Source organism: Hippopotamus amphibius, chromosome 17 (assembly GCF_030028045.1).
Source record: "Hippopotamus amphibius kiboko isolate mHipAmp2 chromosome 17, mHipAmp2.hap2, whole genome shotgun sequence".
NCBI classification, from domain to species: Eukaryota; Metazoa; Chordata; class Mammalia; order Artiodactyla; family Hippopotamidae; genus Hippopotamus; species Hippopotamus amphibius.
In genome coordinates this window covers 22750466-22770957 of record NC_080202.1, presented here as the reverse complement: position 1 = coordinate 22770957, position 20492 = coordinate 22750466, and the positions used below count along the sequence as shown (strand labels likewise).

General features: G+C 56.4%; 1 protein-coding gene and 1 non-coding gene across 3 annotated transcripts in view; one reads left to right on the top strand and one right to left on the bottom strand.

Annotated features, from left to right (window-relative positions):
- Positions 1–376: 376 nt before the first annotated feature.
- Positions 377–20492, bottom strand: part of MYO19 (myosin XIX) — a 32510-nt gene continuing 12394 nt past the window's right edge. The window contains exons 7-26 of one of the 2 annotated variants that reach the window (XM_057713980.1): positions 19031–19163; positions 18327–18396; positions 17726–17828; positions 16976–17072; positions 16769–16845; positions 15023–15113; positions 14392–14563; positions 12276–12349; positions 11437–11558; positions 11136–11249; positions 10723–10899; positions 10239–10391; positions 9216–9323; positions 8249–8319; positions 6545–6648; positions 4800–4957; positions 4549–4678; positions 2947–3032; positions 1423–1725; positions 377–512 (exon numbers count right to left, since the gene is read on the bottom strand). In XM_057713980.1, coding sequence (XP_057569963.1) covers positions 384–512; positions 1423–1725; positions 2947–3032; positions 4549–4678; positions 4800–4957; positions 6545–6648; positions 8249–8319; positions 9216–9323; positions 10239–10391; positions 10723–10899; positions 11136–11249; positions 11437–11558; positions 12276–12349; positions 14392–14563; positions 15023–15113; positions 16769–16845; positions 16976–17072; positions 17726–17828; positions 18327–18396; positions 19031–19163 — 2472 coding nt within the window. In that variant the 3' untranslated portion in view covers positions 377–383. The remainder of the gene's footprint in view (positions 513–1422; positions 1726–2946; positions 3033–4548; positions 4679–4799; positions 4958–6544; positions 6649–8248; positions 8320–9215; positions 9324–10238; positions 10392–10722; positions 10900–11135; positions 11250–11436; positions 11559–12275; positions 12350–14391; positions 14564–15022; positions 15114–16768; positions 16846–16975; positions 17073–17725; positions 17829–18326; positions 18397–19030; positions 19164–20492) is intronic. The other variant, XM_057713981.1, reaches the window with a different exon arrangement.
- On the top strand, positions 1908–2037 carry LOC130841123 (small nucleolar RNA SNORA11). Its single transcript, XR_009050163.1, has one exon. It is a non-coding gene; the product is annotated as a small nucleolar RNA SNORA11 (small nucleolar RNA).

Here is a 20492-nt window from a genome sequence, read left to right as displayed (position 1 = left end):
CTAAAGGCAGAATGTTAGAGCTGATTTCAAGCTGACTTTGCCTGTGGGGTTGGAGTGGGGGCCTGCTGCAGGGATGGCCAGCACCGCTGAGTTGGTTTGTGAAGGTAGTGAACGCCCTGAGGAATCTCAGTCCTGGTTTGGTAGCTGCCAACCCTGACACCTGTCAGGGCTGGAGGCATAGATCTGTGCCCTGGGCCACCGCTGCCCTGGCCTGCAGGCGGGAGCTGTGATTCCTCCACGTGCGCTCAGAGTCGCTGCGGGAGTTGTTTGGCAGCTGTATGTTGATTAAATGTCTTTGGCAAAGCAGCTGGCAGGAAGAGGCCTTGTGGAAACAGAGGCACCAGGGACGACCTAGCCAGGTGAGGATGGAAGGTGAGGAGAGATCACACGTGGCCCAGTCTGTGTCTTTCCAGCAGGATCTGATTAAGGCCAGTAACACTGTCGGGCGAAGGTTCAGGGCAGATGTCAGCGTAGCGCAGTGGAGACTTTCTGCAGTGAAACTTTATCGAACCCTGGGGAGAGAGATGCAGCTTAACCCCGGCTCCCAGGAGTGCCAGGGCCACAGGGACCTCGTGGAGTGAACACCAGAAATGCAGGGAGGTGGGGACACATAAGTACCCGGGTGAGAGTCACAGCAGTAGAAGGACTGAGTTAGTCAATCTTGTTTTCTTCTCCTTACTCTAAAACAGTGGCAAAGTCCACATCCATTCAGTGTGAGACAGATGAGGAGACACTAGGAGGGAGCTCTCCCCTACTAGGAGTATCGCCTGTCACATTCTTACGAGTACTTAAAGCAGGAAGATCAAAGAACTGCACTTCTGTTTACGCTCTGGCTGGCCTGTGTGTTGCCGTGGAGATTTTATCCCGATTATCTCCTATAGGAATTCCCCTGGCAGGAATTCCGTGTTTCCGTCCTTCTGCCGTGTCAGTGTCACCTAATCCTGGTGAAAGGCTGGTATCAGCCCTTCTCTGTGCTGCTCGCTCCCTGTTGCCCGTGATACAAAAACGGGCTGCTGACCCGCAGGCTTGTCATTTCCCCAGACGGAACTGTTTAAACCTAAGAACACAACTTGCGGAGAATGTGGTGCCAAATCCAGTGCGACTGGAGAGAAAAAAGCTGCTGCCATCACAGCCACAATTTTTTGGAATTAGGACTAAGTTAAAAGGGATTCAGAGGAGATGCCAGAACACTCAGAGGCAGCTTTTAAAAAGTGAAAGGGCTCTAGAAAACTCCCGCTTGTAATGATGGGAACAGTCCAGCCTGCAGCCAGCTGGGACGCGCAGGCTTCTGCTTTCCCAGCAGGGTCAGGAGGTTCTTGTCTCTGCCTCAGTCCTGCTCCTGCTGTGACTCCTGGGCTCTGCTCCCCGCCCTCCACAGTGGGGTGTGAGGGTCCCGGACGGCCGTCCCGTCACACGGCTTACCTGAGGCAGCGCTCGGATGGACGTGACTCCAGCTTGTTCCTGTGCTGTCTGGATGGTGTAGCTGCTGGCGCTGCCCACGGGGAGCTGGAGGCAGGCGAAGACCACCAGCTTCCTCTGAAAGCCACGAACACCCACAGCTGCGTTGGCCAGGACCAGTCCCAGGGGCCAGAGGCGGGTTATTGCTCCCAGGAGCCTGGTCTGTGCCAGGGGCAGTGGGAAGGAGCTCAGGGAACAGGGAGCTTGAGATGGGTGTTTTTCTTCCTCACCATCCAGTTCTTTAGAAGCAAGGAAAGCCATTCTGATCTTAACAAGAGAACACCACATTACAGCTTTCTCTTAATGGAAAACAGAAACCAAGTCTCTTTAATAATTCAGCTTAACAAGGTGAACTGAAGGGCACCTGGCTCGGTGTGGCACAACTTTATACCCAAGGCAGCTGTGCTTAGGCCTTACATACACTGCTTTAAAAAAAAATAACAGCCTCGGGGGTGTGCTCAGAGCAGGGGGCCTGAAGAAATGGCTCGTCTGTTTACAACACACCCGACAGGAATCTGGGTTCATTGTGACAAGGGGCACAAAGCTTGAGGCCTTCCTATGAACAAATACCCAACATGTGTCCCTGCACCTCCACACGGTTGCTGGGCAGGACCGGTGGCACAGGGCTCAGTACTGGAAGGAAAGCTACAGTATTTAGTGGGGGAGTTTGCCACATAGAGCCAGTCCGGTCCATGCGTGGGTGGGCCATGAATGGTCTTATACAGGCTTTGAACCTCTCTCTTCAAGGAAAAAGAAACATAGGTTACAACTATATACTATTCTGGAAAAGACAGAACTGTGGAGACAATAAAAATATCAATGGTTGTCAGGAGTTTCAGGTGAGAGGGGAGATAATTACACAGAGTACAGAAGCTTTTATGAGCTGTGAAAATACTTTGTGTGACATCATAATGATTTTATGTCATTATACTTTTGTCCAAACCCACAGAACATGCAACACTATTTACTTCATTAAAGTGAACCAACCCTAGGATGAACTGGGGACTCTGGTGATTACGATGTGTCAGTGCAGTTCATCTTCGGTTAAAGGTCTTAAGAACACTCAGGGTAGACATCTTTGGCAAAACATTTGTTTCACTTTTATATATGTGTGTACATATATGTATATATGTATGTGTGTTTGTTGGATTGTGATGTAAAATGTACTTTTTAGATCAACGTTTGCAGGCCACTGTAGTTATACTGGCAGATAAAAGCACAAATTAATCTAAAAAAAATAATAGCCTTATTGAGATCTAATTGGAATACCATAAAAGTCATGCTTTTCAAGTGTACAGTTCCATGGCTTTTAGCATATTCCCAGGGTCGCTTGTGCCCCTCTACCGTGTCACGACCGTCCTGCGGTGTCGGTGGTGTCGTGCCCACTCCATCCATGAGGACACGAGGCTGCCCGCTTTGCAGTGGCGGGGCCAGCACCCCAGCCCGGGCCGGTCATCGCCCACCCCGACTCCCTGGGTCCTCACTCACTCTCCACTCCTGCCAGGCGCGCTTGATGACCGTGGCAGCCGCGTGCAGCCTCTGGACGTGCTTCCGAGTCAACCAGGAACGAATGGCTGAGGGGTTTGTCCAGAAACAGGAGTAAGAGTCAAGTGTTCATCAGCGCTCTTGTAACCGGGCTGCAGCAGCACCAGAGCTGCTGTAAACGTGTGAACGGGTGGCTGCTGCGCCGCCGCGGGGTTTAAGGGACTAAGTCAGCACGTGAAGCAGACCTGGCTCTGCAAAACCCTGCCTGGACGGCCCGCACTTGGAGATAGATACCCACACATCGAAGGAGCAGTGCCATGGGGTCACCTACCACCTCAGGCTCAGTCTGGGGCAATGCCCAGGGTACAGGAGGGGTCTGAATTGTCTGCATCTTTTACGTAGTTAAATTTTTTGGCTGCATTGGGTCTTCATCGCTGCGCAGGCTTTCTCTAGTTGTGGTGCACGGGCTTCTCTTGTGGCTCACGGGCTCTAGAGCGCAGGCTCACTAGTTGTGGCACATGGGCTTAGTTGCTCCGTGGCATGTGGGATCTTCCTGGACCAGAGATCGAACCCATGTCCCCTGCATTAGCAGGTGGATTTTTAACCACTGTGCCACCAGGGAAGTCCTGTCTACATTTTTTAAAATTACCCTTTTGGAAACCCTCATTCGAATTTGCTTGCCTCACGCGTCCACGTATGACACCACCACACACTCACTGGTGAAGGTAATAGCTGTGATGGGGCACGGGTCACGGGGCAGTTTTAATTTCCTCCTGAAATTTCAGCATTTTATGATTCTTTTTGGTATAATCATATTCAGAAAAAGGGCTATTCCATTAAATAGTAATACATTTAGATTCTGGAAAACTAAAAAGTTTAAAGATGTATACCAGTCACCTGTTATCGCACCAACCCAGATAATTCTACAGTATTAATTTTTTTCAGATGTCTACACACAAACGCACCTTGTGAAGGTGGCGTCACCTTGATGTGTAGCTTGACATCCAAGTTTGAACGTCATATTGGAAATCATTTTCCATTAAATTAAAAATATTCTTCAAAAAACACTTAGCCGGATCATAAGGATGGTCCCTATGTAGCCACGACTCCACCACTGTCAGACGTGTGGGCTGTTCCTAGTATTTTTGTTTTTCAAAGTGCGGCTGCTGTGTCACGGTTCGTACATCACTTCCTTGTTTCATCAAATCTTGTCGGTTTTTACCTTTTCCTTAAACTCATAACAAGCCCGGCAGCCCAGATAAGGACAGGATTTGTCATAAAGGGAAAAAAAGATGGCATAAACCACTATCTAGGACTGGGAAAGGGTAATTAAAGGCAACTTCTGAGCCTCCGCTACCTACAGAGCACCCTTGTTTGTGGTGGATCTGGCCTGCACGGAGCTGGACAGCGCAGCGTGGGGACATGCCATCAACCACCAGAGGCTGGGACACGGGCAGCTTTTTGGTCTGTGGGGGCTCTAGGAACAGCATTTCAAAGGAAAGAGGTATCATGGGGGACGGTGTGCAGCTGCTGACAGCAGCTGCATCTAGGCCCACCTGCTGGCCAGGAGCGACGGCTGCGGGCCCGGGGCCCCACCTCGCCTACCTGCCTGGATGAGCACGGCGGCCCGCCTCTGCTGCTCCTGCTTGCGGCGTCGGTGTCGCCTCCAGCCGCCCTGGATGCAGCGGGCACACTGCTCCAACACCTGGGCACGCCCGTGTTCCAGAAGCTCCAGCTGGGAGAAGGGGCATCCACGGAGGGCCTCAGCCTTGCCTCCCCCTCCCCCAGGAGGGCCCAGACCCTGTCCTGCTGAGGACAGCACGTGGCTGGCCGCTCCTCCTCCCAGACCAGCTTACCGTGGAGTCAGTCATGAACACCTTAGTCCTGCCACAGTGCACCCGGGCCGGCGTGGCCTCAGCCGGTGCGGTTGCTGCCTGAGCCAGGGCCGGCAGAGCATGGAGGATGTCCTGGAGGAGGGCTTGCAGCGTGGCCTGTTCGACAGGAGGAGACCGTTCTGGGGGGTGGAGACAGAGGTCCCATCAGTGCTTCATTGTCTACACACTTGTGTGGCCTTAAGAAACTGGTCTGGTCTCCCTAACATGCTACAGACTTGTTTCCTGCTGTTCTTGCCTCTAACCGTGTCTACCTCCTTCCTTTTTGGGAGGAGGCCAGAGGTGGCCTCCCATGGTTCCTCAGGCCCCTGGCTGTTCCGAGGAATCTTGGAGTCCCACTTGAGGCTGTGCCCTGGACTGGCCTGCAGCCTCCATTCCTGTGGGTCCCCTCGGGCACGGTGGCAGAGGGCACTTGGTGCCTGGACTCCCACCTGGACTCTCAGGCAGCCTTGTTTCCAAGGCCCCAAACACGCTGAGGGCCAAACAGGGCAGCCAGGCCACTCCCTCTGCCTCTGAGCCCTCCCACCACGGATGGGAAAAGGGAGACTGTACTCCAGTCCCGCGGAGGCCCAGTGGGTCCCCCTGCCTGCCCTCCCGCACCTGGCAGGGCCTACTCCTGCAGAGAGAGGATTTACCTGAGGGCTCTGACCACCTTTAGCTGGCCAGCGCCTCTCGAGACGGGCTGCCAAAGGAGACGCCGCAGACGAGAAACAGCAGCAGAATCAACCAGGGGTCAGGGGGCTTTGGGCAAGAGACACAGAACAGGAGAGCACACCGTGGAGAGATAGGGAGAGAGAGGTGGGGAGAAGGGATGAAAGGAAACCGCCCAAGAGAGGGGAAATACAAAGCAGAACTGTGCCTGGGTCTGCTGGGCCCGGGGGTGAGGCTGGGGGTGGGGGGAGTAGCGGTGGGGGTGGGCTCTTCCGTCTTTGGCCTCTTCTCCCTCTACCTGCGCCCAGGCCTTCTCACCCACTCCCACAGCCTCAGTGACACCACATGTGACAACCCCCGACAGACCAGGCCTTTCCCCTGAGGCGGAAGCTCGCCGGGTACCTTGCAGATGTCTCCACTGGCCGGGCAGGGCTCCACAGCCTCCCCAGACCTCGCTTCCCCACCTGCCGGGCACGGCTAATTCCTTTCCTCTCCCTCTACATCGAATCGCCGCTTGCCAGGTCTCACCAATTTCTTCCCATTTCCCGGCTGTGCCCACATCTCTAGCTTCTCTCCCCTCTGGCCAACCATGGGGCCCCCAGAGTGGCCTTCAGAAAGCACGAGGCTGACATCACTCCCTCCTCCCCCAAAGTGCCTCCCATCCGCCTGGGGGAGAAAGTCCAGCTTCTGTGACTGGGCCCACCTGTCCCCCAGCCTCACCTCCCACTGTTCTCTGCCCTGATGAGCCAGCACACACACAGTGCTGTCTCCTGCCTGTGGGATGCCCTTCACCTGGCTAGTCCCATCTAGCCTCAGACACCGCCTCCTTCAGGAAGCCTTCCTGATTCATACCTCTCCAGCACCACCCACAGCATCCTGTTCCTGACTCTGCCTCTCCACTTTCCCCATTGTTTAACTGTCTTCTTTTAGTCTGTTTCCTCTGCTGAACCAAGAGCCACGAGGGCAGGGCTGTGTTTTATTCATCTCTGAAGCCCCAGCCCCCTGCCCTGAGATGGCCCAGGCTGGTGCTCAGGAAACTGGCAAATGGGCGCCCTCACCTGAGCGCCCTTCATCCGGGGATGGGCCTTGGGGGCTGGGGGCTGTGCTAGGACGGAGCCTCCTCAGTAGCTCATACCGCTCCACGAAATTCTGGTGAGAGACCCTGGAAGCCAAACAGGTGGAAGGAGAGATGAAGGGACTTCAGCCGTGAGCCAGGGTGACTATTTAATCTGCTCAGCCTCCAGCGAGGTGCTGCGCTGACTGTGCCCAGTGAATGGAGGACATCACTAGGTCCCTTGGCGGGAAGCCAGTGGAGACCACTTTACGCTGGGCCTCCTCCTCCTGCAGCCTTGGTCCTACCCAGACAGGGCCTTGCTCTTGCAGGAGGGGAGCCTCTTCTCAGACACCTGGGTCACTCCTGCCATGAACAGGGGCGCAGCGTGTCTCCCCTCTGACCCCCCGGCCTCCTCCGACCCGTCCTGGTGCCTCTGCTCCCCTCTACGGCAACGCTTCTCTGCACAGTGGCACTTCCCCCTCTTGAGTCTGGCTTCTGTCCCCAGCACTGCAGCAGCGTGGCTCTCGATGCAGCCATCAGCAAACACCAGGCCACCAACTCCAGGCCCTGACTGGCCCCTGGACGGCAGGAGCCCAGCTGACCCCTCTCCCTTGTAGAGTCGCCTGCTCTCAGCCTCCAGGACACCCACAGTCCCGCCTTCCTCCTTCACTCCGACTCCCTCCAAGTTGTTGCTGGTTTCTCTCCATAAACGTGAGCATTCCTCAGGGAACGGCCTCAGACCTCCCTCTCCCTCTGTGGTTTCCTTCTTGCTCATGGTGTTAAGTCACTGAAGACACACCCTCACGTGCCCCTCCGTTTCAAACCTGACTCTCCCCTCCCCTCTCCCCAGCCTGGGCCTCCCGCCCACCATCCTGAGTCCTGATTCATCCACCTGCCTCAGACAGAAGCCTGGAAGTGGCTTCTGCAGCTTGGAAGTCGACTGCTCCCCTGCCCCGCACCCCACGGTCGATCAATCCACAGTCCCATGTCTATTGTAAGTGACACTCCAATTTTACCCACCTCTCCACTTTTCACTGGGCCACCATCTCGCCTGTTAGGCCTGTAACGGCCTCCCACTCATCTCCTCCCTTCTCTCCTGACCCTACTGCCTCCCCCCCGACCCCACGGCAGCCGTAGAATATGACTGTGCACACAGCGCGCCCTGCTTCTAACACCCAGCGGCTTCCAAGGCTCTCGGGACGGCAGTCTTCACGTGGCTTTAGGCCCTCACCTCCCCCCTGTTTGCTGTGTGCGCTCCGGTCACTTAGCAGGCTCTACCTGCGAGCTCTGTGGTTGCTGTTCCCTGGGTCTCGAACGCTCTCCCTCCTCCAAGTCTTCCCAGGCTGGCCCCTTGGCTTTGCTTCCCTAGGCCTGAGCCGCTCAGAGGGCCCCTCCGTGACCAGCCCTGATGCCTTCCCCATTAGTTCACCTTTTTGTTTCTTCCCACACATGAAAACCCCAAGAGGGTTAAGACTCACCTTCCTCATTCACTGATAAACACCAGACACGGTACCTCCACAAAAACAGGGCAGAGAAAAGTGAGCGCAGCCCTAGAGCTCCTGGCCAACTTCTGCAGACCCGCCTCTTTCTCTTCACCTCCACATCCCTCCCAGGGCCGGGCAGGCTCTCGTCTCATCTGTGCCCTGAGCTCCACCCTGGCGCTGGCCCCGCCCCCTGCACCGGGGTGGGGGGGGACCGGCCCACTCACCGGATGGGGAAGCCGGCGGCACTGATGTGGATGGTCTCCACGAGGCCGCAGGCCTCCAGCTGGCTCAGGACCTGCAGGGGTGGGAGACAGCGTGGACGCCTGCAGCACGCGGCCAGCAGGCCCCAAACGCCCCCCTTCTGCGGCCAGCTGGTGTGGATCTGCAGGCCCGCCCCACAGGCGGACACGCTCCGGGGCAGCGAGAAATCAAGGGGCCCTGAGAACCCGCTGCTGGAAAGGGCCCTGGTGGCCCCGGGTCCCCTTATCTGAAGCCTGGATTCTGGGACAGCTGAGGCCAGTGCTGGTTCTGGCTGTCTCACTGCTCCCATCTTTGCCTCACAATGCAGCCTAATCCAATTCCTATTTTTAATTTCTTTTATATTCTGCAGAAATAGAGTGAGTCACAGCTGAGGGGTAGAGGAGGTTATATTGTGAAGATGCTTTTGGGGCCCAACCAAGGTCTTTACCACAGATTAGTTGTCCTAACCATGAACCCTAAGGGCCACATCTACCAGCTGACTGCGGGACACTCTGGAGCACTGTCCAGCTGTCACACTGCTTCCACATCCCTCCAAAGGGCAAACGGCAGCTGCTGGCCACAGGATGCTTTTGTGCACATTTTAGAAACTATCCTTCCATCAGAAACGGTGCACTGTGCCTGGCCTGTGAGGTAACGCAGACTTTCAGCTAATCACAAAAGACACCATTCCTCTGGGCAGCCTCAGTCTCCTGTCAGGGCACCAGGCTTGGTGAGCAGACAGCAAGATGTACTGCAGCCCCTGCTCGTCTCCTATGGTTGGGCCACTGCGCAGTGCACAGACCACACAACTGTATGTGACCGTCCTGCCGGAGCTGGGAGATAGGCCCTCCCTAATGTCACTCATCTGGAGCAGACGTGCCGCCCCTCGCCCCTCCAGGGCCTGACCGAGTGGGCCCCTTCACGAAGCTGCTCTGGCCCCACATGCGTTACCTCCTCCTGGCGGAACATCTGCGCACGGCCCTGGCTGTTGGGCTTGATGCAGCGAACGTAGTGGGGCGTGGTGCTGTGCAGAACCTGCAGCAGCTGCTCCAGGGAGGCCTGCAGAGGCGAGAGACTGCCGGTCAGGCTGCCGGGGGCATCAGCTGGGCCTGATGAGTGACACCTCCAGGGGCCCTCCCAGCCCCGAGACCAGAGCCTCACACGCCCTGCAATGACTCCCGGCGGCTTCACTGGCTGTGCCCAAAGCACCACTCATCAGCGCCCCTTGCTCCTCACCTCTGCCTCCAGGGACTCTTCTTGACCTGTGACCCTCCACCTGGTTGGTCTCCCTGCATTTGGTCTCAAGCTCCTCCCATCTTCCCCACCAGAGCTATCTTCCCAGAAGAGACGCATCTCAGAGCCCCCTGCCATTCATCTGGGCGACAGCTGCTGTGCCTAAGGCCATCCCGTGTGCTGCAAGCCGTGCTGGGGCAACTCTGGGCCTAACAGGCCTTGCAAACGTGGGACGGGCCCTCTCAGTGGCGTGTCTGAGGCTGGACAGGAAAGTGCTAAGCAAACCTGGGCTCCCCTGGGTGCCTCCTCGGGGAGATGAGGAGAGGGCTGCGGTTGGAAGGAGGACCAGGAATAAGCTAAGAGAAGTGGCATGGAGGGTGGGAGTGAGGGGCGGTGGAGCGGGACGTGCCAGGGCTGAGAGACGGCAGGAGGGGACACGGAGAGTTTGGGCAGGAAGCTAGGGAACTGGGAGTGGGCGGGTCACAGAGGTTTAGGTAACCACTGCTCTTCCACGATCACCCTATCAGCAGTGGGCAAGGCCGCACCGCCACCCACAGGCCCCTAGGCTTCCCGTCGTGTCAGCTACACCCGCGGTCCCTCTGTTAGCTTCCCGTCTGTCTTCCGTGGACAGGACCACAGCTACTTGACTCTGCAGTGCTCCCAGCACACAGCACCGATCCCAGGAGGTGCTGGAGATGGACGAGTGAACCAACCACATTGCGTCAACACCACCGGACCTACCTTGAACTTGGATACCACAGTCAACACAGGGGCCCTGCTTTGGCCAGAGGGCTCCTCCTGGGACTTCTCTCCGGGGTCAGCAGGAAACAGCACCCTGAGCAGGGGGTGCTGGGATTGCTGCAGGAGCTTGGTCAGCTCAGGCGGGATGGGGTCCTATGGGGAAAGGACAAGGACAGGTGAGGGTAGGTGGGGTGCTGCCCACGGGCTGCCAGCCCTGCTCACCCAGGCCCCAGAAGGGCAGGGCCTGCGCCCGAGAGACTCCGAGCTGGTCCCCTGGGTGCCTAGAAGCTAGGAGATGCAGTCATTTCTGGGCAGGTTGTGCCTGACTAGCAGAGACCTCAGACAGGTGGGCCCAAGAGACACCCCTGGACTTGGGAGGATGTTCAGGAGGGGAGGATGCACGATAGAAGCTTCCACACACAGGCAGCAATGACTTGGCATCTCGTCTCCCTCAGGCACCCACAGGCCGCGGCCCAGCCCTCACCTTGTTCTTCTCCACCAGGCCTGCGGTGCAGTACCGCACGGACCCCGCGTAATGCACCACGATGAAGCTGGGCTCCCGGCTGAGCTTGTCGTGGCCCAGGCAGGGGCTGCCCGCCAGGGCGCTCTCAATGCGTGTCTGGAGCTGGGCTGCACTGCTTGGCCGGTTAAGGCGGCATTCCTGTGTGGGCCGGGGTGGGACGGGCAGTCGGCCACAAAGCGAGAGGGCCTCACGACCCTCACCGTCCCCACCCCGTGGACCCCACGGGAGCATCAGTGACCCTGAGAAGGAGGGCTAGCAAACCCATTATGCAGACGGAGAGAAAGAGGCACAGAGAGGGCACAGGATGGTCTTCAAGGTCCCGGAGACGCCCAAAGCCCAACTCGGGTGCTGGGCACACTCGCTGAGCCTCCCACCTCGTTCATGAGGGAGCAGATGCTGATGGGGCTCCCCTCGATGAGATCCAAACAGGTCTGGTTGTCCTGGTAGCTGACAAACGACCACTCCAGGCCCTCAACTGCGTACTCCTCCTGGGGGAGAGGCGGGGGTGGGGTGGCAGAAGGCAGCTGTGCTCTGAGGTCCAGGCGGCCGTCCCACGGCCTCAGCACCACAGCACATTCCAGAAGGGCGTCAAAGCAGGCACGAAGGTGCCTGGCCAGATCCTGGGATGGGGCAGGGGGCCAGGGAGCGCGAGAGGACGCAGGAGCGCCCGCCCACCTGCTGAGCCCTGAGGTAGTGAGCCACGAAGTGCTGCTGCAGCTTCTCGTTGGCGTAGTTGATGCACAACTGCTCCAGACTGTTGTCGGGAAACGACTCAAACCCGTACACGTCCAGCAGGCCTGGCAGGGAGGGGAGAGCCCGTGGAGCCCGTGCAGCAGGAGGGGGAGGGCCGCGGGACGACGGAGCCCAGGGCGGAGCCGCAGCGCTGGCAGCCTGGAGGTGAGGCTGCGGGGGCGGACACCCAGCGGTGGGCGGAGCACCCACCCCACCCCAGGGTGGTTCCCATCGCCGCCTCCTGCGCCTCAGAACTCAGAGCAGGGAGAGGCCGGCTGAGGGATGAGGGAACCAGGTCCCAGGAAACATTCTGCGTCCAACCCAGTTTGGACGGCCTGGGTCTCACCTGCTCAGCTGGTGTCTAGAATCCCACCATTCCATGAGCAAACTTCCCCGACGCCTCTGAGCTTTACTTCCTCCCCTACCTGACTCTCCCACCCAGGTTCCAAAGATGTTACCATGTCCAAGTCCCTTCTCAGAGCCCCTTCACCGCCCCCCACTACTCTGAGAGCGGAGCTGGGTCTCCAGGGACAGAAGGAGCCCTCGTGGCCCGGGGTCAGCAGGAAACAGCACCCTGAGCGGGGGGTGCTGATCCTGCCTGGAGAGCTAGGGACAGTCAGGCACGGGCACCAGAGAGCGGAGAGACCTCGCCCACACCCTGGGGGAGGGGGAGGAGATGGGCGCAGAGAAGGGAAAGGAGCTGTCCGGCGTCCCGCAGCAGACCCAGGGCTCCGCTCGCTGTTTTTCTGAAGGAGGGCTCCTGGAGGGGGAGCCCCTGCTACCTATGAAAGTGGTCCAGGAGTCGGGGTCTGCACAGATGCTGCTGTTGATCACCGATACCAGCCAGTCAAACAGCCTGTGGGGGTTGGGGGGAAAGTGGGCTCTGGTGAGAGGGGTCAGGCTGAGCCTGAGGGGTGAGAGAACTGCCTCTCCAGCCCGGGTGCCACACCTCAGAGGGCCTGTCTTCTGAGCCTGACAGGTCAAGGGCTAAACACTCTCCTCTGGTTTCCCACCCATCCTGTCTCGACCTACTGCAAAAGCAGGCGATGTCATGCATGTTCCGACACACACGAAGACCTGGCCTATCCGCTAGCAAGACAGCATGGGACCAGCTGCGGGCATGTCCCTTTTTATTGTGCTTTGCTTTATTGTGTTTTACAAATTGAAGGTCTATGGCAACCCTGCGTCAAACAAGCTATCAGCACCATTTTTCCAACAGTGTTATTTTAAAACGAGGGTATGTACATTGCTCTTTTGGACATAAAGCTATCGCACACTTAATAGACTACAGTAGAGTATAAACAGAACTTTTCTATGTACCAGGAAACCAATAAATTTGTGCGACTTTATTGTGGTGGTCTGGAACTGAACCTGAGATATCCCTGAGGTCTGCTGTAGACTCTGGGGCTAGGCTGGAAGCGGGCCTGTCTCAGTCCCTTGGCCTGACACCAAGCTGCCGTCTTCATGAGAAGGGACTGATGGGCAGGCCTGGGTGGGATTGTAAAGAACTGAGTTCACTAGACTCCTCTGCAAACCTTGGCCTGTGGAGGCCAGAGTTCAGGGCCCCACCACATCCTCCTACTCAGTCCTTCACGAGAGGACCCTGAGTCACCTGAGGTGGACAATGGCATCCTGCCCTCTGGAACCATTGCCCTTGAGATGATGGGGTGGTTGCTGTACAATGTGGTGACGTACGACACTATATAAGGGGTTTCCTCCTTATGATTTCTTTAAGTAATTGCTCTGCAACTTTTTTCAATTCAGTAAGTGGTTCCTATTTTTGCAACACGGCATTCAAATACCCATTTGAGGTACTAAAAATGAGCGACCTAGTGATACAATGACCTGTTTGCTGTGTGTAAAATGATCCGTGATTAGAGACTCACTGTGTCTGTGATCGTCACACTTTATCTGCTCACCTTACGGGGATCTGCCACAAAAGCTTTAAAAATCTTTGGCCTGAAATTCTGACCTGAAATTTGCTTCAAGAGAGTGAGCACATAATCCCTTGTTGAACCAGGTTCAGTCTGGGCCCAGCTGCCCTGGGCAGTTTTCACTCAGGGGATCTTATTCCCTCAGCAATGCTTCTCAGGCTCTTAGCTGTTGAGAAGTTCATGAAAGCAGGGGGACCCTCTCCCCAGGTGCCCAAGTTCCTGTAAGCACATGCGCGCGCGTGCACACACACATGTGCACACACGCACACACATGTGCGCACACACATGCACGCGCCCACACAGTTCTGTCCCATAATTTCAGAGGATCCTGGGCCCCCAGACACCCTCAGTGGCACCCTGAAGGGTCTCAGAACGGGGTGAGAAACCACCCCTGACCACATAGCCAGAGGGTGGAGATGCCCACAGGAGCAACAGGAAAAGGCCAGGACCCCTGGCTTACCCCTGTTCCTGGGTTCTAGTTGCTGCACAGAGCTGCTCAGGGCTAAGCTCCTGGCTCTACCACCGGCTATCAGATGCCCCAGGTAACCACGAAGAATGCAAGGGCCCTGGGAGGCAGAGCTGCCTACCCACCCATGGGTCCTGGACCTGGACCTGGGAGGGCCCCACATCACCTCTGGGGCTGGCCTTGCCAGCGGAGAGGCAGGCAGGTGTTCCTCACCTATTGCCAAGTCCAAGGCAGGCTCCTCTACTTTAATAACATGCTGAATCTAGGCCAGGCCGTGGCAACTTCCCCACGCAGAGCACTGTGGAATCGAGCCAAAGACCTTGCTCGGGGAAAGCCCAGGAGCCGCTCCCTGCTGCCCCCCAGGGTCTGGGGAGCAGGGCATGGAACCCATCCGTTTTAGCTGGCAGCCCTCACCCTGGGCCTGGCTGTACTCCTGAGGGGTCTGGTCCAACTCCAGATGGGGGGAGCTGGGAGGAGGGCAGGGCCCAGAGCGCTCACCGTGCGTAGACCAGTTTGGCCAGACAGTCTCTGCGGGTGTCACACTCAGCCCGGGAGCAGGGCTTCCAGAACACCTGCTGCTGCCTGCCTGCCCTGATGGTTCGAATCCGCAGTGTCTCGAGCAGAGGGTCTTCCAGGAGCTGTAGCAGCGAGGCAGATGTCCTGACAGAGCCTGAGAGGCACAAACACCCTCCATCCAAACAGCCCTCTGCACAAGGCACCGTGAAGTCATCACAGTGGAACCACGACCCACCCAACGTGGTAGAGTGAACCCAGTGCAAGTGGGTGAGGAGACTTGGCCAAGGCAGAGGCAGCACTTGAACCCAGGGCTTCTGCGTCCCAATCCACACGGCCATGAGTGGGATAAACCACTTTATAAACCCTCCAGCTCTCGTTCTCTCATCCGTAGGATGTGGATGATGTTCTCTGCCTCAGCAGGTGTGGATGAGGGGTAACTTCTCCAGGGCAGGGCCCTATAATCGATGGCTTCAAGGGCAATGATCCCAAATTTCACCCTCTGGCCTCCCTCCCACCCAACCCCACCAAATGGTGGCTCTTTTCTGGGCAGTGTGCCGTGCTCCCCGGGTGTGTGACCAGAGCCTGAGGTGCCGGCCCCCACCCTCGCTCTCACACTTAGCACCATCCATCAGCTGGCAGGGCTGGGCTTCGTTCCCGGAGTCAGCAAACCGGATGTTGCCGAGGTGCAGCAGTCCAGCGAGGGCCTGAGGGGGCAGGAGAGGACACGAAGTGGGCACCTTCTCAAGGGCTGGAGCCCAGCCTGGGAAGGTCTCTCTCCTGCTGGATAAAATCTTGATTACAGAGTAATAACAGCTCTCAATTACTGCCCTCTTCCTCCATGACTGGGCCAGGCACGAGCCTACACAAGTTACATGCATCATCTCGTGTTATCTTTTCAACGACCAATGAGGCATGTGCTGTGGTGATGCCCGTGATAGAGATGAGATGAGAGAGGCTAACTCACATGCCTGAGGTCACACACTTGGTGAAGGAGAAAGGCAGGATGAGGACCCTGGCAGCCCGACCTCCGATCCCTCCCGGGGCAGCCAGTGGGGCCAGCATGCCACCCACAGTCTGTCCCCACCCTGATCCCCCACCCCCGAGCAGACTGTGTGGGAAGGCCGCTCCTGTTCCTTGTGGACCGGCCCTACCTCTGTGTGGCTGGTGGGGGCTCGGCTCTGGCTCCCGTTGGCCCTTTCTCGGCACTGTTGGGCTTCTGACAGCCCAGCCTAGGGAAGGATCTGTGATCTTGGTCTCCCTTGCCACTGCACTCAAGATTCACACGGATGAGCCCCCAGGGGCTGTAGAAAGGGGACCCCCCAGGGCCAGCAACCTGAAAACCCTCGGACCTGCTATCAGTAGAGCAGGGCCTCTCCCACCATCGCTGCCTGGTCCCAGAAAGGACATGTCCACATGCTACCGGCTTTCAGGCCACAACCCGCCTCGGGAGACGACTGCTGTGCTGAAGGGCCGCGCGGCCGGGGCAGAGGGTCATGCCGCCCCCAGGAAGCACGCCTGTCCAGAATCCTGGTGTCCACTTGCCCTGGGCTTGCCCCACTGCTGTCCCTCTGGCCAAGCTCTTGGCTGGCGGCGCCCATATGGGCTGTGATCCCCCGCCCCCCACCGCCTGAGCAGCCCGTCTAGAGGTGGAGGTCCCTTTCCACTGCCCTGCCGTCTCCCTGCAGCGGCGCCCCGTCTCTGCTGCCAGCCTATCCTACGGATCCCCTCCCACTACTCTGCAGGAGAGGCGGTGAGTGGGGAGGCAAAGACACAGGGGAGAAGGGAGACCACCAGTGGGGACGAGCGGGGCCCCGTTCACCTGAGTGAGCACTGTGCCCCAAGAGGAAGAGGAAGGAGGTGGGAAGTTGGAATTACTATGTCTGTACAAACTCTATCTGCACCACTTAGCACTGTCTGGCCACGTGCACATCTCTAGTTTTCTCGAGCATGAAATGGGGATAATCTCCATACCCATGGGGCTACTGAAAACACCAAGGGAGCTAAGAGGTGTGACCATGGCTTAAAAATTTTAACACACTAGACAAACATGTGGCAGCACTGTCTCTCTATTCAGATTAGTGGTGCAATAAGTGATCCAGGCACTTTGCCCTCTGGCTTCTGTGGATCACTTGCTCATCTATTCTACAAGCACTATGTGCTCTGCCACTGTCCTCTATGCCCCTGTCCATCCTGACACCCTGTGTCCAGGCTCAGCCGCAGAGAGGGGTGGTCAGCTCGTGCAGTGGGGCCTGAAGTCCTAGATCCTCAGGAAAAGAGACTCACAAGTTGAGAGAAGGGCCCTAAAAAAGGGGCTGCCCATCACCGCTGCCACATTAAGTGGTGTGGCTTTTCCTCTGACCTGAAAGATGCTGTTCTGGGTGGGGGTATCGATGCCCAAATGAAGCATGGCCTCCCTGGTCACCTCGAAACAATCCTCTGAAAAGGAATCCGAGTCACAGCCCAGTGTCAGGACCGGAGGTCAGCAGGGTGGCGAGGGAGGCAGGCCCTGCCAGGATGGGTGGGTGCTGTTGGGCCGGCCCAGGGTGCTGGGTAAGGCTCCCCCTACCTTCCAAGGTCCTCTCTGGGTTGGGCAGCCAGGAGAAGGCAGCTCCCTCGGGGAGGTGCCACTGGAGCCTCTCGTCCGCACTGGCTCCTTTGCAGATCTGTGGGAGTGGGGGTGGGTGGCTGAGCTGGGGGTGCCTGGGAAGCCCAGGCCTGCATAAGCCCGGGGTTGGGGTGAAGCAGTGAGAGGTGGCAGCGACCCCACACGGCTGAGAGGTCCCTGTGGAGAGCCCAGGGCAGGCAGGGGGGCAAAAGCAGCAGCAAGCAGTTCTGGGTGTCTCCACCTGATGCAAAAAAACTCACTGAGGGGGCCTTCTTCATCTGTATGATGAAGAAAGCACAACTCCCTCTGGGGAGTCCCCAGTCCCAGTCTGAGAGCAGGGAGATGTACTCTCTGTGCCATGATAGAGAAGGCACAGTCTACAGAAGTCCTTGTTCTGTTGCAGGAGACAGTTGCCATTCAAGGACAACCCTCCGTCTGAGGGGGAGCGTTCCCACTGTAGAGACAGTCCCAGCCTCAAGGACCTTCTGATCTGACAGAGGAAGCAAGCACAACCCCATGCCAAAACCTTCCTGGAAGCCAAGAGCCAGTGTGTGGCAGGAGTGTTACATAAAGTCTGTAGAAATAAGTGGTGGCATCGCTGAAAGCCAGGTGAAGAGGCAGGCATGAAGCAAGGCGGGGAGGGGAAGGCTTAGAGGCACGGAGCCATCTCCGCCCTGCACTCGGGCAGTGTGGGCCCCGCCTGGTACAGACCTGATAGAAGATGTGGAAGTTCCTCTCGCTGGAGGCCTGGCAGGCCACTCGAGTTTTCTCTAGCAGGTAGGTCTGAACTGCAGCTCCGGTCATCTGCTGGGCCCTGGGCACAAGCAGGCTGGAGCTCACTTGTTCATTCCACAGACATTTATTGAGCACTTACTGTGCGCCAGACTGCAACCTCCCCGCAACTCCTCCACTTAGGCAATGATGGGGGTCACGAGGACAAGGGACCACTCAGCAGGTCCTTGGTGCGGCGTAAGGTCTGGGACATCCCCCTCCAACCAGCTCAGGGACTGTACATCATTTTGCCCCATCCCAAGGCAGGAACAGAAGCCCCAGCTTCAAGCTCAGAGGTGACAGTTTAACTAGACGTCTCTGAGCGAGGGTAGAAGCCAGAACACTTGGGCCGAGACAAGACTATTGCCCCAGGGTCCCTCAGGCTGGAGTAGCTAGAGTCCTCCAGGTTCAAAGTTCACCCTCAGGTTCACTTATCCCACAAACAGACATGCCAGGAGGAGCTGGGCTGTGCCTAGAAGGGTGCCCCAGTCACTTTCAAACTCCCCACGCCCCTGGCAGGCGAGGCGGCAGCAGAGATCACCTGTTCAGCTGGAGCTGGATGAACTTCCCAAAGCGGCTACTGTTGTCATTCCTCAGTGTGCACGCGTTCCCTACAGATCACACCTTATGTTCAGAGTCCCCACAGGCTACGGTGGCCTCAGGTCTGCTGCGGCCATGTCTCTATCCGCAGGTCACCTAAAGGCCCCTCTGTTGGTTTCCATGTCACAAGGGACAGGACTAGGGACTGGGCACTTGGGCTTTAGTAAGTGTGATGTGCGATTCAGTAGAGTTACAACTTCCCAGCAATGAATTGGAAAGAGCGAATCTAGACAGTCAGGGACTGTTTTCTTTGAAGGGAAAGGATCAAAAACAAGCTGTTACTGTTGAGGCAGACAGTAAGGTACAACATCTAGAGTGCCAACATGGACACTAATTGTTGTGCATACTTGGACAAGTTCCCTTCCCTGAACCATCAGGAAGCTACTCGGAAGGATGGGCTTTGGACTGGGTGAGCCAGAAGGTCCTCTCCAGGACCACTGCTATACCTGCCTGGACTAGAGGGAGGAGATGACAGAGTGAAATCACCTCTGCTGCAAGGAGTCTAAGGATACCTGGGAGGACACTGGGGATCAAAGGCAGTGAATGATAAACCATCCTCCATTCCCCAAAGAGAGGGTCTCAAAGCACTGCTCCTCTCCCAGAGGAATTGGGACTGGGGGATTGTGCCAAGGACACCGGGCTCACCAAAGGCTTCCATGACTGGGTTGGAGTTCAAGATGCGCTGTTCGATCCTCTCTGCAATCTTGTGGCTTTCCCAGGACGTGGGTGAGGCGGCCACCACAGCATAGAACTTCATCAGGCAGCGGGACGTCCATGTCTGAGGCAGAAATGGCCCTGTGGGAGCTGTGTCCACGCTCCCTCTCCTTTTTGAGCCTGCCAGAGGGACTGCTGCCCACTACAGCCCTCTTTTCCGCCACGCGCGTGGGTGACCAAAGGGTGAATGCTAAATTCAGCGGTGTCCTTGGGCAAGGTACTTCCCCCATCTGTGAAATGGGGACACTTACTTCTGCTTATCCTAGCTCCTGAGGGTGCATTTAAAAAATGAGGTGGGGGGCTTCCTAGGTGGTGCAGTGGTTAAGAATCCGCCTGCCAATGCAGGGGACACGGGTTCGAGCCCTGCTCCAGGAAGATCCCACACGCCTCAGGGCAACTAAGCCCGGACGCCACAACTGTTGAGCCTGCGCTTTAGAGCCTGTGAGCCACAACTGTTGAGCCCATGTGCCGCAACTACTGAAGCCCACGCGCCTAGAGCCCGTGCTCCACAACAAGAGAAGCCACAGCAATGAGGAGCCCATGCACCACAATGAAGAGTAGCCCCCGCTCTCTGCAACTAGAGAAAGCCTGTGTGCAGCAATGAAGACCCAAGACAGTCAATAAGTAAATAAATAAATTTTTAAAAAGAAAAAAAAAAAAGAAGTGACCAGGGTGGGGATAGAGAAGGACAACTGACCCTGACCTGAGCAGGCTACTGAGCTAAGGAGACTTTCCATGCATTTTCTTACCAACCCTACAGATGCAGGTGCAATTACATACTATCTGTTTTCAAAATGGTGAAACTCAGGCATAGAAAGAAAAAATTAATTTCATTGAAGATTACATGTCTAGTAAATGATAGGGCTCTGATTTGTACCCAGGCAATCTAATTATAAAATTCTCACTGTTTTGTTTTTAATCAGCTGGGGTCTATTTTAATTTTAATTTCCATTTGTTTGTTGCTATGGCAGAGAAACACAATAAATTTGTATATACTGACTCTGTATCCTGTCACCTTGATAAACTCCCTACACCCTTTTAGTTGTAGTATTTCTTTTTATAGGGTCTTTTTTTTTTTTTTTTTTTTGTAGTTTTTTGTCAATTCTTTTAGGTCTTCCTCTGAGGTGGGACATGTTCCCTCTCTTCCATTTTCTGAAAGAATTTGCATACAATTGGTAACTTAGTACCAATACTTGGTAGAATCCACAAAGTGAAGCCATCTGTTTCTAGTTTACTGTTTGTTTTTGTTTTCTTTCACTTTATTTCCTTCTTCTGCTTACTTTGGGTTTACTTTATTCTTTTTTCCCTTAGTTTAAGGTAGAAGCTCAGATCAATGCTTTGAGTGTATTCTTTTCTAATATAAGCATTTAATGTGTCAACAATTTCCCTCTGG